Raw genomic sequence first — 18,727 nt, 5'->3', positions numbered from 1 at the left:
TGGTGATTGTAATGTCATTATCTTTGTACCGTTAATCTTCTGTAGGTGTCGACACAAGATTCATCTTTGGAAAAGCTTCAAGTTGACCTAGATCAGACGAATGACGAACTGGATCGACTTAACACAAGTCATCTAGAAAAGCAGTCGCAACTTCTTCACAACTTGCAGAGAAGTGAGAGAGAAGTAGACGTCCTGAAGGAACTTTTACAAGAGAAGGACAAAGAAATGTCCTCTCTCTCGGCAAGTCTGACGGAATACTCCGAGCAGGTCACCATCTTAAAAGAGACCATTGATTTTAAAGAAGATCAGATGGCCGAGATGTCTAACGCTCTTGTAAAAATGGAAAGAGAGCTGCACCATGCGAGAGAAGCGCAAACCTTGGATGTCCAGGAGAGCAGCTCCAAAATCTTGTCTCTGTCTGAGCAACTAAGAGAAATGGAGTCTGAGCTGAGTAATGCAAAACATGTCCACGAGACTAAAACGAAAGAATCGGAGGAGCTAAATAGACAGATAAATGAGAATGACATAACAATAAAAAACCTTCGTCTGGAGATCCAAGCACAGGCCGTAACTCACAATAATCACCTTACCGAATGTTCTGCACAGATTGTGTCCCTTAAAGAACAGATGAACGCATCTGCTGCAAAAGTTGATGAGACGGAGATGAAGTGGAGGAAGGAAGTTGAGAGCTTAAAAATACAGTTAGAGGCTGATCACGCGGAGAAAGAGAGACTTGCTGTGTTGGTGGAAGAAAAGAGCGCTCTAGAACAGAGTTTTCAGAATGAACTGAAAACCGCGAAGGAAGAATACAACAAACTTGTTTCCGAGTTGTCGAAAAAAGATGAAGCTATTAAGGAACTATCAAGTCAACTCTCGGAGCACAAAGACAGGTCCAATAGACTGGATGAAGAGTTGAGCAGTAAGCAAAAGGAATTCTCCTCCTTGCAAATGAATCTTGAAGCCCTGGCCCAGAGTAAGGAGGAACTGGTGAAAAATCTGCAAGAAAAGACGGAAGACTTTCAAAAGCAGATAGACACAAAAACAGACGTCATAAATAAACTGCATTCGGAAACAGAAAAACTCCGTGTCCAAAGCAAAGACTTGCAAGCGTCGCTTGCAGAGAAAGAGAAGTCTCTGAAGTCTGTGATGAATTCTGTTGAAGAACTTGAAAGAAAAGTTCATGACTTGGAGGATCAGCATAGACATATTTCCAATGAAAAGGAAAATTTGCTGACTCAAGTTAGCCAGAAAGAATCTGAAATATCTGCTATGACCCAGTCCCTGAAAGATATCCAGAATACGTTGTCCAAGAAAGAACAGGAGCTGTCCGACCTCCAGAACACAATCTCCAACCTCCAACGTGAGAAGGAAGATCTCCATAAGGAAATTGACTTAATTTCTGCCCAAAGTCTTCAGAATAGCAACACAACCACTGCGGAGTTACAAGCAAAGACTAAAGAGTGTTTTGATCTAGGAAATCAGTTGCGTGAGGAATGGGAAGCCATTCTTAAACTACAGGCCCAGATTCAGTCTCTAGAAAAGGATTTGAAGGAATCCAGAATTGCTGTAGAGCAGAAAGAGGAAGCACTGAAAGCAAAGTCTTCTGACTGTGATTCGGCATGTGAACGGTTAAAACAAAATGAGGAGAAAAATCTGGCTTTGCAAAGACAACTGGAAGGGGTAAACCAAATGGTAGCGAGTAAAGAGCAGGTCTTAGAGGAGAAAGAAATGCTCCTTACTAGACAGTCTGCTCAGATTGAGGAAATGCGAAGGAACTTAGATCAGCTACAGAGTGACGAACAGGCACTTAGAGAGGTCAATCTAAAGGTCTCGGAAAACGTAGAAAAATTAAATATAGAGCTTGGTAAACTGCAGCAGGATTTTGGAAATAAAGTTGAGGAAAATACAAAATTGAGGGCGAAAGTAAAAAGTGGTAGCAAGCAGATTGAAAAGTTATCTCACGAACGAGAGTCCTGCTTGCTGTCTATATCAAATTTAGAAACTCAGCGAGACGCGCTCCAATCACAGGTAGCGCAGAGTCAGTCAGTGGTAGACTCCTTAACTCAGCAGCTGAACATCTTAATGACAGAAAAAGATAAATTGTATTCTGATACCGAACTGCTGAAAACCACATTGTCCAGTAAGTCCGAAGAAGTCTCCGTGCTAAGCTCTCATTCATCGCAACAAGGCCATACGATTTTGTCTTTGAAAGATCAGATCGATTTACTACAAGTCGAGAAACGGGATCTGCTATGTATCGTCGAAGAGAAGGACACTCTTCTTCTCCAGAAGGAGGAACTTATCCGACAAACAGAAAAGAAGCTAGAAGGTGAAGGACAATATCTGCAGACTATTTCAGCCCTTCAAAACGAACTGCAAAGCTCTGCATCGGACTGTACTCAACAGCGGCAAAGAATTCACGACCAGGAGCAAGAACTGCAGAAACTGAGGCAAGAGATGCAGTTACTGAAAAATAAAAGCGAGGAAGCAGAGTTATTAAAAACTCAGTTAGCGGAACATGTCGTGATCATTTCTGACCTTCATTCTCAGGTTAAGAACCTCAAGGAAAATGTAGAAGACCTAAATGGGGCTTTAACCAAAAAGGATGAATGTCTGAAGGAAAAGGTTGATAGTTATGCCAATCTCAAGGCTCAGTTGTCTGACTTTCAAGACACTATAGACGAGCAGAGGAGGAGCGTTGAAACGTTGCTGCATGATAACGCTCAATCTAAGGCTGCGGTATCGGAAAAAGATCTCACCATTAAGAATTCCTTGTTGGAAATCGAAGGATTAAAGGAGAAATGCCAAAGTAAGGAAGAGCAATGTAATACGTTGTTAAAACAGGTGGCTTCTTTAGAGGAAACTAATACAAAGCACCTCGATGACCTTAAGAAATTGACTCTTTCTTTGGAAGAGCAAGAAACTTCACATTGTAAAAAGGAGGAAACCCTAAATGTAGAATTGGAGAAGAACAAAAACTTAAGTTTTGGTCTTCAGAAAACTGTGGATGAATTTAGTCATAAAATTAAAGTTCTGGAGCAATCTGTCTTGGAAAAGGAAAACACTGTGCAAAATCTTCAGGAGAGATATGCTTCTCTGTACGAGCAAAAGCAGGAGCTAGCAGAGTCTAATAGCCATAAGGAAGCCGAGATTTCCAAACTTATGAGCTCCGTAAGTGAAAAGGATGCTAAGCTTCAAATGTTGGAAAGCAACGTTCAGGCTTTTTCCAGTGAGGTCAATCTGCTACGTGAAGAACTAGACAAAGGTAGTTCTAACGTCAAAAACATATCCGAGGCATTGAAACTGAAAGATGATATCATATCTCAGCATCAAAAAGCGGAAGAAGGTTTACGAACTGAACTACAGTCCCTAAAGGTGGAGTACCAGGGGACGACTGCCCAACTGCAAGCATTGATGGGCGAAAGAGATGAGACTAAGGCACTGGTTCAAAACCTACAAGACCAATGTACTTCACAAAGTCAATATATCAAAAATCTGAAGCAAGATGTGGACAACTTAAACTCAAGACTATTGCAAGACCAGCAAACATTTGCTCTAGAAAGACAGCAATTAGAATCTACACGTCAAGAAAAATTACAGCTAGAAAGTTTTTTGCAAACATTACAGGTAGACCGAGACACCTCCTTGACCAAATTGCAGAACGAGTTGAAAGACAAAAACACGGTTATAGGAAATCTTCAACGTCAAGTACAGGAAGTAGAAGCGCGTATTTCCTCCGATGCAGAAAGCCTGAATACGTTGAAAGCCGAGAACACTGATCTTCAGAAGCAGGTTAGTGCTCAAGCTGAGGAAAGCTTTGCTTTGAAAGTAAATCTAGAAAATCTAAAGCTGAATCTTAGTGAACTGCAGCAACAATCTGATAAAGAGGTTACACGAGTAAATGAGGAAAATGGGAAACTTAGAGAACAGAATGAAAGCTTAGGCGAGGACGTTAAAGGAAAGGAGGAAACGCTGCAAAGCTTGCTTAAAGACTTGCATTTTGTTGATAACCAGTTATGTGCTTTGTGTGATGAGAATTTCCCAGAATGGGAAGATTATGATCCACGGTATGGTTATAGAAGCAAGTTAGAGAAGTTCTCATCAATGCTATGTAGAGCGTTGGACTACAAGTCAAAAGTAGCAGAGTTTAAGGACGTTCTTGAGGGAAAAGAGCGAGAAATTGAACAAAAGACTCAAGCTGTTCTCTTGTTTGAGAAAGAGAGAGACCTTCTACTTGGTGAGTTACAGAAGGTTAGAGAACAAAGCATAGATAATGAATCATTAATGGAGGAACTTAAAACCGCTCAAGCTGCTTCTACTCGTGTCCAAAGTATATTGCAAGAAAAAGAAAATTTTGTTATGGAGTTGAACACCAGAATATCGAATTTGGAAGAAGAACTAAAGTTATCTAAAGAAGATCTACAAAAAATCCATACGTTGCTGAACGAAGAGAGAACAAAGGTTATAGACCTTAAAGAAGACGTTAATAAGAAGGATTCTCTTGCCCAAGAACTTAATGTACAGTTGAGTCAGCAGAAAGAGTTAATATCTACGCTGAGTGAGCAAGTGAAAGACAAAGATGCTTCCCTGGTGCAAGTTACAGAGTCTATGTCAAGAGAAATCGAACAGAAGACTCAAGCTGTTCTCGCATTCGAGGAGGAGAGAAACCACCTACTTCGTGAGATACAGAAGTTTAGAGAACAAAAGATAGGTAATGAATCATTAATGGAAGAACTCCAAACCACTAAAGCTGCTTCTACTCATGTCCAAAGTATCTTGCAAGAAAAAGAAAATTGTGTTACCGAGTTGAAAACGCGAATATCAGATCTTGAAGAAGAACTAAGGTTGTCCAAAGAAGACCTGCAAAAAACCCATACGCTGCTGAACGAAGAGAGAGCGAAAATCGAAGACCTTATAGAAGATGTTAAAAAGAGAGATTCTCTTGCCCAAGAGCTGAATGTACAGCTGTGTCAGCAGAAGGAGTTAATATCTACACTAAGTGATCAAGTAAAAGATAAAGACGCCTCTCTGATGCAGGTGATGGAGTCTATGTCCAGCAAAATGGTCACGTTTTCCGAAGAAAAAAGCAAATTGAGCAAAGAGCTCGAGAATTTACAATCCGATAAAAGTTCTTGTCTATTACAAATATCTGAACTATCTGAGACGCTTGAGGCTTGTGAGAAAAAATTACAGCTGTCGGAACAGATGCTAGCTGATAAGGAGACCTATTTAAGTAAATTGACCAATGAGAAAGACCTCCAATCGGAGAAATTCAGTAAAGAAAGAGAGAACCTTAAGAGGAAACTTCAGGCAGCTTTAGTTATACGGAAAGATTTACTGCAAAAAATTGAGAAGCTCGAACAGAATAAACAAGATGAGTTAAAGGAAGAGCAACTGAAAACCTCTGAACTTGGAAGGACTGTGGAAGATCTGAATGGCAAATTAGAAATTATGAGGACGGAGAACGAAGATCTCCAGTCTTACGTACAGCTTGCCAAGCAAGAATTACTGGAGAAGAATACAAAAATAAGTGAACTTTGCGGTGCTCTGTCTGAAAAGGAACAGCATCTGGTACAGCTTCAGAATAATGTCTCCGAACTGCAGCAAAGCTTCTCTGAGAAAGACAACATGTGCCAGGAATATTCAAGAACCATTCAAGAAAAAGAACAAAATTTGCAACAGACAAAAAATGCTCTCAAAGAGAAATTAAAAAATCTAGAAGAAGAAAATATACACTTGTTGGAAAATCTCGAGAACCTGAAAATATGCCTTGAAAAGGTACGAGGCCAGGCAGTCTCTTCAGCGTCGCTTCAAGAAACATCCAACGGTGATCTAGATTCGTCTTCTGCCGAGGCTTCGTTTTCCCACGTGGAAAATTCCATTGTTCATAATAACGTCCATGCCTCTCTTTTATGCAGCCAAGGAAATTCTGAAAATAAAGAAAAACATGGCAGCCTTTTACAAAGTCTGAGTAAAAGCATTAAGGAGCTCGAGGTTCTCCAGAAAGCACATTCAGACTTACAGCATTTATACAGTGCTAAGTTCGCCGAGTGTGAGCAACAAAAGGAACAAGTGCAGGCTCTGCAACGGCAAGTTCAAGCCCAACAGGAACTGCTATTCCAGAAAGAATCTGAACTGAATAATAAAGAAATGGAAGTAGAAGATCATAAAAAGAGGATTGAAGAGATTTCACAAAAGCTGCAGGAATCAAAGGAGCTTGAGACCGCTGCTTCCGACTTGACGACCAGTATCCAGGACAAGGATGCGGAACTGCTGAGAGTTAACTCTGAACACATGCAGCTGCTGAGTGAAATGCAGGCATTGAAAACAGAGGCACAAAAACTGTCCAGGGATATTGAACAATATGAAGAGCGTATAAGCTCTCTAAACGGTGAAGTGGCTTCTAAGTCAGTTGAGGTAGAACATTGCAAAAATGAGATTTCGGCACTACAGAAAGAGGTAAACGCAGCGCAAATGATGATCGAAAATAACCAAGTAACCCTCCAGCTACTAACCAACGAAAGAGATTCTTACTTGGAATCTTGCAAAGTCAATGAGACAGAAGTTTCCAAGCTGAAGCATAGTCTTGAGCTAAAAAGTCTTGAACTAATCGAAAAAGATAACGAAATTGTTGCTTTTAAAGATTCCCTTCATGCAAACCAAAAAATCTGCGAAGAGGACATGGAAAAGATGCGTAGCCAGCTAAAAGAGTATCGCGAAGAATCAGATAAGCTGATGGGTGATTATAAACAGATCAAAGGAGAGCTCGAAGAATCGATGTCAAAATTGGAAAAAGCAGAAACGGAATTATCAGATTTTAGAACCAAGTTCAGAGATTCCAAAAGAGATGAAACACTGATGGTACAGTCGAGTGTGCAGCCCTTGCATGGCCCTGGTCTTAACCAAGTGGAATTGGCTTTTGATAATCTTCAAGGAGAAAGCTGTGAAAGTCCACTAACGTGTAAGGCTTGTGCTAAGAAACAGGCCGCCATTGAAGATCTCGAGAAGCAGATTATAAACTCCAACAAGGTAATTGAGCAGCTCAATGAGGGCCGAGAGAGAAAAGTTTCTGAAGAAAGCAGCTCGAAGGAACAACTTCAAAGAAAGCTGCAGGCCGCTTTGGTGTCACGTAAAGATTTGTTGAAGGAAAACAAAATGCTGAAGCAAAACAATGAATCCTTAACTCTGGAAACAGAGGAACTCAAGCGTTCACTTTCTGAAATTCGGGAAAGCCAACTCGCCGAGATTTCATTACTCACAGAGAAGAATAAAGATCTCCTGTCGGAGAAAGAACGCCTGTTACTGGTCAATGAGAATCTTTCTGCGGCGTGTGAAAGCTTGAAATCTACAATGGAATCTATTGTCCAAGAGAAAGAAGCGTTTTCTTTCCAGTTGAATTCCTTGAAGGATTCCCAGACGGTTGAGTTGACCGGATGGAAAGCTAAGCATGGTGAATTGAATAAAGAGTATGAGTCTCTTCTTCAAGCCTATGAAAACATTAGCGATGAAATTGATAAGATGCGACATGTCATAGAAATAGCGAAGAAAGAAAAAAATGATGTTCTAATGAAATATCACGACCTTCAGAATGACAGTCAAGGCCTGGCAAAACAAATTGAGGAGAGTGATGCGGAGATGGACAAACTTAGAACAATGCTGGAATCTAAAGAGATTGAAATACAAGAATTGAAATTAGAAACCGAGAGGCTGATGGCGACAGCAGAGAAAACATCTCACTTTGATGAAATGTCCCATGAAAACGGGAAGCTTGTAGAAGAGAATAAACACTTAAGGGAAATGTGTGAGAACTTGAAGACCTCTCTAGATAGTAAAGAGAAGGAAAATAATAGTATTTCTGTCATTAAAACGACACTAGATAAGTTGCAGATGGACATGAGCATGTATAAATCTGACATGGAGGTTAAGATCTCCCAACTGAGTTCCGAAAACGAGACCCTTTCCAAAACCGTTACAGAGTTAGACATTAAAGTTGAAGAGACAGAGCAGCGCTTGGAAAAGAGTGAAATAGAGAGACTTAACACTCTAGAGAAACTGAAGAGTTCGGAGCAGTTGCTAAAAGAGGAAAAAGCGACTGTTCTGAAATTAGAGGCCGATGTAAGTAACGTGGAGTTAGAAAAAATGAACTTGAATGAGAGAGTGAAAATTTTAGAGGACGACAAGGCCCTTCTTTTAGAGGAGATAGAAAATATACAGGAGCAATTTTGTAAAGTGAAAAACGAGAGGGAGAATTTAGAAACCGAATTACTTAGGGTTGTTAAAAACAACAGCTTGCTCACTGACAAGTTTAAGTTGCTCCAGACACAAACCAGTACTTTGAGTCAACAGATAGAGTCTCTTAGGGCAGAGAAAAACACAATTGTTCGCGAAAAGGAAGAACACCAGTTGCAGGTTCTAAGGGATCTAGAAGAAAGGATTAAATGTGCTCGGGATGATAGCAGAGGAACCAAGAACAAATCCAAAGAGTTGCAAGAACTGCTCAAAGAAAAGCAACAGGAGATAAACCAGCTTCATCGAGATTCTATAAGATTTCAAGAGCTCATCTTGGATCTTGAGGGAGCTATAAAGGAATCAAATGGGCAGAATGAAAGTCTTAGAAAAGAACTTGACCACACGTCCACTCAGCTCAACCAAGTAAGAAACGACATGTTAATTTTAAATAAGGAACTTGCAGACCTAAAGGGTAAGAGTGAAGTTGACAAAAAGTTATCACCAAATATAACAAATGAAAGAAACGGTATGGAAAGAAGGAAACTTAAAGAAACTGAACCAAGTTATGAAGCCAAAGAAACAGTTCTTCTGAATATGGAATCTGAGAAGTGGCCTGGTCAGGAGGTGCCTAAGGACCCTACAGATGTTGAGTTGAAGGCACTTAAGGATATAATAACAGAGAATGAGCAAGAGATCCAAAAACTTAAAGTAGAGGGTGAAAAAGTTAGAATTGATATTCAGAAACAGGTCACTTTGGCTCAGCATATGAAACAAATCATTGACAACAAAGATAAGGAGATCTCTATGTTGATTTCCTCCAAAGATGGAGAAATTGCCAACTACTTGGCACAAATACAAAACCAATATCGGAAACAAGCAGAAGATTACGAGTATCGTTTGTCATCTCTTGAAGCTGAAAAAACAAAGTCTGACTCGGAATATCAACGGGTTCAGAGCGAATATCAAACTCTCCAAGTGAACTATGAAAAAGCCGTCAATGAGAAGACTTTGATCTCTAGTGAAGTCGAGGCCTTTAGGAAATCAATGTCTTCGCTGCAAACTGATCGAGATCAACTTAGTTCAGAATTGCAAACTATCAATCAGCGCAGTGAACGAGTCCTAAGCCAAAAAGACAACATCATCATCTCTGCTGTCAACGAGAATGGTAGCCTTAAAGAAGAGCTTAGGAACGCATTAAATAAAGTCGATGACCTTAATGCTGAAAATGCAATGTTGGGAGCACAACTCATTCGATATAGGGAAGATCTCAACCAAGTGCTGTCCCTGAAAGACGAACAGTTAAAGGAATTGCTGAAACAGAAGTTAGAGCTGATCAAAAATCTTGAGCAACAAAAATGTGATCTTGAGAAGCAATGTCGGGAAATGCAGAGCATAAACGCAACCCTGCAAAAATCAACTGAGGTCATAGAGCTGGAGAATCGCAAACTAAAGTCGAAAGTGAAGGATCAAGAAGATCTCATTGCTGCCATCAACAAAGAAAAGATACTCGTCGAATCCAGGAAGAAAAAAGATAAGGATGATATGGAAAAATTTGATGAGGATCTGATGAGTTTCGAACAAGATGACGACCAATTGTCTAGTGAAGATAAGAAGGCAGAAGAAAACGCCGATGAAGCCTATTGGAGCCTTTTCGTTGAGAATAAACAGCTTAAATCTCAAAACGAGTCTTTCGGTAAAGCCATGGCAGCCCTACAAAATAACCGAGATTCCTTGATTGATGACTTTAAAGAGTTGCAATGGCGGTATGCAAATGAGCTGAAAGCCGAGAAGATCAGAGGAGATGATCTTGAAAGTCAACTAGGCAGCTTCAAATCCCAGATCTATAGTATTCTTAAAAACGCCACCCTCCTTAGTGAACATCTCCTCACCGTTGAAGACCAGCTGACTGTGGACCAACTGGTGACTGCAGTAGACTCCTTGTGCAATTCCTTAACCAACAAAGGCTTGGAGGTTACCAGCTTGTCTTCCGAGTGCGCTTCTTATGCTCAACAGATCAACTCTTTCTCGAAAGCGATGGCAAGCTTGCAACATGATCGCGAGAGATTACTCCAGATGCTTAAGGAAGGAGTCGTAGTTGAAAAGTCAAAGCAAGGTGGTGCGTCTATTAAAAAGGTCATCACAGAACAGGAACTTAACATGAATTTCTCACAGACAGATAACTTAACACAGGTAGGTTTTATCACTGCCTGAATATACCTTGAGTTTATGGATTTATTGCATATGTAGCCTAGATGTTCATCTAACCATACATGTTAACATTGGCCACCAATGTGTAAGCGGTTGAGTTATCAGTAGGTCAGGCGGAATTGATAAATCAGGGGCTTTAGCTTAGAAGAATGGGACAATCTGTCAAATTTGAAGATCATGGCCAAAAAACACAGGATCGAAGACTTTCGGTCGACATTGGTTGAAGTTAAAAGAGGGTGACGTGGACCGTATTGTCCTTTTCGGAAAACTTTGATCCAAAGCAATTGTTTTGGACCAGGCATAATACACAAATTTTCAACATGTTTCAGAATTATTTTAGCCAACGTTCTTTGGTGGCCAATGATCTTGCCGTAGCATGGTTAACCCTCATGGAGTCCAGTATGGAAAGTTAACATCTATGTGTGTAGGATCTTCCTTCGTGGTCTACATCCAGAGGCTTTCCAGCTGTTGGCAAACTGCAACTCCCAGTTTGGCTTTCAGGGCATGCCAGGAGTTGTTTGTCGACAACTGGAGAGCCACAATTTGGAGAAACATCATGTATGGATGGTCTTCCAATATGGACGGCATAGTCAATCAATGCAGTTTGGTACCCTTTTGGTGGCACGTGTCTTAGTGCCATGCAGCTTCAGTTGGGACAATTTCCATATTTCATCTAGTACAATTGGGACGTTCTGGTTACTTACTGGGACCGCTTTCCTGTTTTAATAGGTGACAGAACTGATCAACAATTCAGCATCGGAGTCCCTTAAACTAAGGACGAGGATTCAGGAGTTGGAGAGACTACTGCTCGAAGCCAGATCTATGCAGGAGAAGCTGGAGAAAGAAATCACGGGCTACCAGGATGAGCTGTCCGAGCTGAGGTACATTGGGTTGTCATCCATTTGCCCTGGTCCCGTTTCCCTACAGATGTGTTCACAAAAATGAGTACAATGTTTTGGTCCATTTTTTGGCATGGTGTTTGATCCAACCATTAAAAGGTTAATTGGAGTCTTCAGTCTTCCAACATACCAAGAACCTGTATAACAAATTTCTTATATTTTGGACAACGACCCCTCATAAACCTAGTGTGTGGAAGACGTCCAGTTGGTATGGGGTGCTGGATGTTGTAGGTCTGGTGTTGTGTTGGAGCCAGTCAGGAACTAGCGTAGATTTTCTGAAAACTGTTGTGAGTTGTGTTACATCTGTCATCTGAGGGATGGTGGCCCTATCCACTCCACCCATATTCGCAGAATTTGGGTCTTATGTCAAAGATATGCCACATTATCACACGTCTACACCGGGAAGCTAGCATAGATGTGTTAATGACTTCCCACCGTTATCTTTCTTAATGTCTTCACTTACCTAACCCGAGGTCCTAAGTTTCTTTGTCTACGTCTCAATTTCTGTGTCAAGGTCCGAAAAAAATGTCCTGGTGGCTGAAGCGCAAGCTCTCCGTCATCAGCTCAGCACAAGCATCGCAGGAAAAGAGCGACAGGCTGCAGAGCTGCCGAAAATCCAGGAGACTGCAAAGCAGAGCGGTACATTGTATGGAGAGAAGGTAAGGATGTGAAAAGTGTGAATTAAAGGGAGCCTGTCAGCAGGGAAATCAATATTACACCAGCCCCGGGACCTTGTATTGGACACGGTGCTGAGCATGATCAGACCTGTATACAGCAAGGAAGGAGATCCTCCATTTACAGAAAAATAACTTTTTGCCCTGTACCTTGGTCCTTCTCTCCCATAGGCTGACGTCAGCATGCGACAAAGGAAGAGTTTAGGTGACAAACTCCTTTAATCCAACGTGACACTTCGGCAGACTAACGCTTGATAAAAATGTTCGTCGCCTACCTTGTGCCTTTGTTGTGTGCCGCCGCCAGCTTATCGCATTACTTTATTATTGTGCTGGGGGAGAAAGCTGTCAATCCGCACCATGTGGGTGGCTGGAACCAATGTCACCAGGCTCGTGTCACTGCGTTGGTGTCACGCCGTAATGATTGTGCAAGTTCAAAAGGGACCTGGTTGAAAATATATTGCAGGTTACGAGTTTGACTGGACAGGGGGTTGTCCCAAGTTCTGTATATATCAGGTGACCTAGTAGGAAATCTCTCGTTGTGTGTCCAGGGTGTGGAGAGGATAGCTCTGGTGGGGGGTCCCGCTGCCACTGAGAAGGGACATCTGGCCATGGAAGATAAAGAGCAGACAAAGAATGAAATCCAGAGATACCTCCATGAAATACGACAGAGAGACCTGGTCATACAACAGCTGAATACTAAGGTAAGAGAATAGAACACCCGGGCTCCAGCAGTCCTGCCGCGTGAATGGCGTGCCCTATAGGTATCATATACGCTGCCCACGCTCCATAGAGATCAGAAGCAACAATAACATGGAATTCTCCTCCCTTATCAGCAGGCGTCTTCCTATACAATCCCGTGCGCTGTATGTTACGTGACATTGATTCTTTCTTCTCTTTAGGCGATGCAATCTGTGGAGATGAATGGCGTCCTGTCTGCTCAGCTCAAGAGCGTATCCCAGGGACTGAAAGATACTCAGATGAGATACACGGACCTGCAGAACCAGTATTACAAGCTCCAGAGAGACCTGCAGGTGACACGAGTGGCCGACCAGGTGAGATCTTAGCCCTCAAAACCGCAAAAATTTGTCTGGTTTCTGAACCATGGACTATAGCCTGGTAATGGAACGGTTAAGCCGCTTTGTTCGCTGGTTCCTGTAGTGGCGCCCATTCATCTTCTACGCTAAGTTCATCGCTCAGTTCCTTTCCTGCAGCCTATTGATTTCCATTGGCCGCGTCTCCTTTCGTCTTCCGAATTGCTAACTCCTACCTGTTTCTCGCAGAATGACATCTTGACTGAGGTTCCCCCCGGAGCTCCTCAGGAGAGGGCAAACGTTCTGGTGGAAATAGACAACGCTGAACTGGCTGACCTGAGGAGAAGGTTTGTTAATGTTGCGTCTTCTCTCCCGAGACCTTTCCTATTATATAAAGACGGAGCAATCGCTTCCTCGTCCTTGAGAGAGATGACGTCCTGTCAGGAGGCTGCGGAGTCTTATAGCCACGGTGGAGAGATCGTCGTCCTCTCGGGAGATCCTGGCGAGAAAAAAAATAGCATTTAGCCGTCCTGTAGTAGAGGAGTCACATAGATGGATGCCGAGGATAATGGCCGTGTCCCGTGAGGTGACGTACGATGACATTCGTAGACAGTCGTCCTGCTCTGACATGCGCTTCTTTATCATTGGAGGCACCCATAGGATTTCCGGACAAGACGGGACCTTCATGTTGGTCACATTGAAAGCCATTCAGACTTGTGCTAAGGTTTCCAGTCTGGTTGCTGTAGGTGACTGTTGTAGCATCGATCCTATAATCTTATGGGTATTACTTGACCTTTTCTTTGTATGTAGGCTTGCAGAGGCCGAAGTCCGCCATGATGCTACACAACAAGAACTTACTGCGTTGTCTGACAGGTTGGCGGAGGAGAAGGCCCAGAGGGAGGCTGCGGAGGAGGCGCTGCACCTCACCGAAATACACAATAAGAGGTTTGGGATCTATGTTTACTCTGGATTCTACCCGAACACACCACACGTCTCTTCCACTTGTTGATACCTTTGTAGTTTTGTTACATTTGGCATTTATTATTTAGTTGCCTCTAAAATAAAAAAAGAACATTTTGCATTTAGCAGATCCAGCAATTCCATAAAGGGAGGGGAGTCTGTCATCAGGTCCGGCCATAACACACCAGTCCCACTGTTACCTTGCTCAGGCTCTCCCCTGAATCTGTAGCTTTCTCCCTTCCTTTTGTGAGGCCGTTGCTGAGAATGAACTTTATTTCGGAATATACAAATGAGCAATTTGTTGCCGTTGCTCCAAAAAGTTACCTTTTCCCCCCTCCCACACCCAGAAATGCCCTTCGGCCCCTTCCTTTCTGGCTATGGCTGACAGGCCCAGATTTTACCTAGCCCGGTGCTCTTGTATATGTGGTGCCCCAGCGATATTCAGCGCGTGCACAGAACAGATCTGCAGCTGGTCCTCCAGGGGCGGCTGTACTGCGCATGTGCGGAATATGAATGCAGTGGTGCAAGTACAAGAACACAAGGCCAGGCGGGATCTGAGCAAAGCTCGCTGGCCCTGTCGATCAGAGGACGTTCCTGAGCACAGGGGAACTCTTTTTTGCAGCAAAGATACATCACATTGTTCCTTCTCTGCCCCACTTTATAAGAGTAGGTGGGCTGGGGGTCACCTTGGTTCAGTTAGACTTGATATCTACAGCAGTTCCGCAGACCTCAGTTTTGGCGCACGGGAGGCCGGAGCTTCTTAATTGAGGCGCATCTTGTGTCCGGCGTGAACGTAAGACTGGCGTACTGAACTTTGAGGCCATACATATTTATGATCACATGCTGCGCCACCACAGGAAAATAAAAGCATTACATGGTGTCCATCAAAATCCTTAACTTTCCGTACTTGAACACTCTACTCACAGACAGAATAAGATGGCAGAACTGTAGGGAACTCCTATACTGGTTTGCCTTGCAATCTGCCATCAGGATTCAGGCTGCCAAAAAAGCAGAGGGATGGCAGGAAAACCAGAGATCTGCTCTTCTTTGTTGATCCCTTGGACACTGCCCTATAGAGGGGTCTGCAGTATACTGTGCCCTGACGCCTATGCACCCCATTGCTCTTCTTCTGCCCCCCGATATCCGCACTAACCTTCTGCTTTGTCATCCCAAGTTTCTTATCTGCCTGTGTAATATGTCTGCAACTGCGACCCAATTATCCAAACCTGGCAGAGCCGCCCTCATGTACAAATGTGTTGTGTCTATCTGTTTTAGGCTCGAGACAAAGTCTTCTTCCAGAGACTACGAGTTCTCTCTCCAGATGGAGTCAGACGACGAGCGAGAAGCCTTAATCATTGATCCTAGTCAGAATATAGCTCTGCGAACAGTAAGTGACATGAAAGAGGGGGCCCCATAGTAGAGGTCAAAATGGGGCCCCCTTTACGGTATTGACTTTCGCAATAACATATCTTGAGTCTACATGGGCGCCCCCCCCTTACCATATCCTATGTAGGGTCGTCTTAAAGGCCTTTCTCAGGCTCCATGGCCTGGTAATGATCGCTTCCTGTGCCCCTCCTATAGCCACGTGCCCGCCCCAAGGGCCAATGCAAAATGTGCCAGGCTCTCCAACTATGTGGTGTTTATAGTACTGGACTCTTCATATGGGGGACACCTTTGGGGCCCCCTTAGGTTCCTGCACTCAAGAGAACAAGATGGCGCACAGACGGTATCCTTCCCACATACCCATAAATTTCAAAGAACGAGCCTGGATCTCAAAATGAACAGGGATAGGACCTGCCCGGAGTTCTGCTCTCAGGCTCACGGACTCCCCACATCGACCATTTAAAGGCACCATGATGTGGGTGTGTAAGAGAATGGATCAGTGCAATGTCCTTAAAAGAAAGCAAAACTGCGCCCTGAACAGAAACATGTTCATGTGCACGAGGCCTTAGGACTTGCTGATTGTTTCCATGGCCCATGAGCCAATTCCAAACCACCCATTTGTCCTTCCCAGGTTCTTGCCACTCCATTGCAAGGTGATGCAAGCAATGGAGGATGGGCCCCCTTATTTCCCTGGGGCCCCTATCACATCACTGATATGATAGAATCCGATATTCAGTCACTTGGTAACACTCGACTTCTCTTTGCAGATGAAGAGCTGTAACGTGGCTGTCCGGCGATGGCTGCACGGCCGAAGTCTTTACTGCTCGAAGCTGCTGGCCTCCAGATCCAAATCTCGCTACTTGCTCCTGACGTACCTGTTAGGACTGCACGTCCTCATCTTAATGTGCCTGAGCGGAGCGCTATAGCACCGGAGACGTTTCCGGAGACGCAGCAGACAGATATCACTATCTGGAAACTTGCATATTCCACCTTGTAAATGGCTGGAACCATGGAAATGTGAAGGTGGTTGTATGGACACGAGACAGAACGAGGTAGATATGCATGGTGTTATTGTGCAGCAGTCATAAAGTGAGGTCCTCGGGGGCCGCGGACACAATGACCTCGCAAACCAAGCCATAGAAATACAATGTTCTGTCCAGACCTCCAGAGATGAGGAAAGTCCAACCTTATATCTAGGTACTATCTATGGAGAATCCTGCTACAAATGGGGCCCATAAAGTGACCCGGCCGACTAAGGCGCGAGCGAAACACTAACCCCCATGTAACACTACATAATATGGATGTGCACTGAACGGTCCTAGCGTCCTGTATCCATCAGAGACTAGGTAATACCGGCCATGATATCTGCAGGTACGCTCCAGTGTGGACGTCTCTCACCGCTATATGTATTACATGTATATAACATAATAATCTGACATAAGATGGACGGAGATCCCAGAAACCTTACCATGGCCTGACTACTGAGTGCTGTATATGTTTACAGGTGAATGGTTAATGGGGCTATAGGAGGTCGTCTTATCCCATAACAGCGCCACATTGATCATTTGGCCGTGTCTGGTATTGCAGATCCCCCAATTTCTTGAATTAGGCGGAGATGCATTACCAGATGCGGCCAGATGGACCGGGGTGGCACTATTTCTGGAGGAAAAAGACCCCCATTTTTTAAAATTGATTTTATGCAACTCCTGTGAAGGTGCACGCTAGGTAAACTGAGCAGTACTGTTATGCCTAGTGCGGGGTCTAAGGGGGGTAAATGTATGGCACAGGGAGGATCTAGGCTCCGCACAATCTCTGGCCCTGCATTTGGTGTAACACAGTGTTTCAGTTGGCTGCGGTGTCCCCTAAAAGGTAGTTCCCTGATCCCAAATGGATTTCGATAGGTCCTGAGTGCCCTGTACAGATCGGCCATTCCCAGCAGACTCCAGACACTGCAAGCTGCTATCGTGGACTGGGAGATCATGCTGCCTGCACGCCGTCCCCATTCACTGCTACAATCTGATCTGTGCAGGGTCCGGGTGTCCCGTGGATAGGTCATCAGTATGAAAAATCCATTTGGGGGCTGGACAACCCCTTTAAGGATGAATGCACACTGTGAAGTAAACACTGCATGCGGCTTTTGTGCAGTTTCTTAATTTTACAGGTGAAACTCCTTTCTCTAACTTGTCTCTCCTATAAATTTAAGAAACTGCATCGAAACATTGCACATTTTCAGTTGCACTTTTGCATGCCCCCGCACTGTCTTGTATATACCGGGTGAGCTACACAGGAGGGCGCTGCAGGAATTCCTCCGTCCTCTCCTCCGCTCACCCCCTTCTATTGCTGCTGATGGATCTGCACTGGCCGCTGCACATCTATAGCCCCGTCACTGCTACGTGGACCTTATACTGTATATTTTGGTCATCGTGTATAATACGTATAGAAGATATATTTGCTACAAGATGAGATATTCTTACTGTATATAACCTGCTGCTCCAGATGATCTATTGAGAATCCAGACTTGAATTGCTGTAAATCGGGATCTTTTTTATAGAGATGTTATTTTATCAGTTTGGGTTGTGTAGATTTTGGTCTCCGCTTCTTGGTGTGTGGAAGGGAAGCTTTCAAGTGCAATAAATGAATGCAATACAGGATGGTGGTGTGGTCTTATAAGCGAGAGCCGCGGGCAAGGGGCCCCTGGTAAAATGGATTCTGGGGATTCTACAGCACCATGGGATTGGGACCTGCGCAATATTGTGCACACAATGACAAACAACTACATCATGAACTGTACTTGGGGTCCCATCGCAGGGGTATTCCGGCCCCAAATTGAATTTTTTTGGGTGCCAGATGCTGCTATTGGATGGGCGGCATGTGTCGTGCTACTCTTATTCAAGTAATAGGAGCAGCCCCCCAGGTTTTTGTTGTAATATGTCCACCCCATTGAGTTTTTGTACTGTTAAAGGGGTTGACCTATTATGGACACTTATCCCTTATCCACAGGACAGGAGATAGGTGTCCGACAACCAAGGACTGGATCTTAGGCGCTCCATTCACAAGGGAGACTTTCAATCCCCCCGTCCTCCAGCTCAGACACCTACTTCCTAGCCACAGGACAAGGTAAGTGTCTATAACGGGACATCCCCTTTAAAGTCCACCCCCTATACCGCAGGGACATCAGTCAGTGACCATACTGAGACTCCTCCATCATGGTGTCTCTCACAGATGGTCATATCACATTAAGCAGCCTTAGGACATCCCAATTTCCAAGTCACAATCTACATTTCTGAATAAATCGCTAAATCCTGTAATTTTCACACTGGCCACTAAACCTAATAATAGACTG

At 43.6% G+C, this 18,727-nt stretch overlaps 1 protein-coding gene across 7 annotated transcripts in view; it reads left to right on the top strand.

Moving 5' to 3' along the window:
* The window catches only part of LOC142212896 (uncharacterized), a 53,640-nt gene extending 35,608 nt beyond the window's left edge, over positions 1 to 18,032 (top strand). For all 7 annotated transcript variants that reach the window (XM_075281022.1, XM_075281019.1, XM_075281024.1 and 4 more), the window contains 9 exons: positions 46 to 10,419; positions 11,167 to 11,318; positions 11,851 to 11,995; positions 12,559 to 12,711; positions 12,910 to 13,062; positions 13,291 to 13,388; positions 13,852 to 13,986; positions 15,277 to 15,388; positions 16,152 to 18,032. In XM_075281022.1, the coding sequence (XP_075137123.1) occupies positions 46 to 10,419; positions 11,167 to 11,318; positions 11,851 to 11,995; positions 12,559 to 12,711; positions 12,910 to 13,062; positions 13,291 to 13,388; positions 13,852 to 13,986; positions 15,277 to 15,388; positions 16,152 to 16,310 (11,481 nt within the window). In that variant the 3' untranslated portion in view covers positions 16,311 to 18,032. The remainder of the gene's footprint in view (positions 1 to 45; positions 10,420 to 11,166; positions 11,319 to 11,850; positions 11,996 to 12,558; positions 12,712 to 12,909; positions 13,063 to 13,290; positions 13,389 to 13,851; positions 13,987 to 15,276; positions 15,389 to 16,151) is intronic.
* Positions 18,033 to 18,727: the final 695 nt, after the last annotated feature.

This window comes from Leptodactylus fuscus, chromosome 7 (assembly GCF_031893055.1).
Source record: "Leptodactylus fuscus isolate aLepFus1 chromosome 7, aLepFus1.hap2, whole genome shotgun sequence".
In the NCBI taxonomy this organism is placed as follows: domain Eukaryota; kingdom Metazoa; phylum Chordata; class Amphibia; order Anura; family Leptodactylidae; genus Leptodactylus; species Leptodactylus fuscus.
This window is presented reverse-complemented; position numbering and strand designations above follow the sequence as displayed.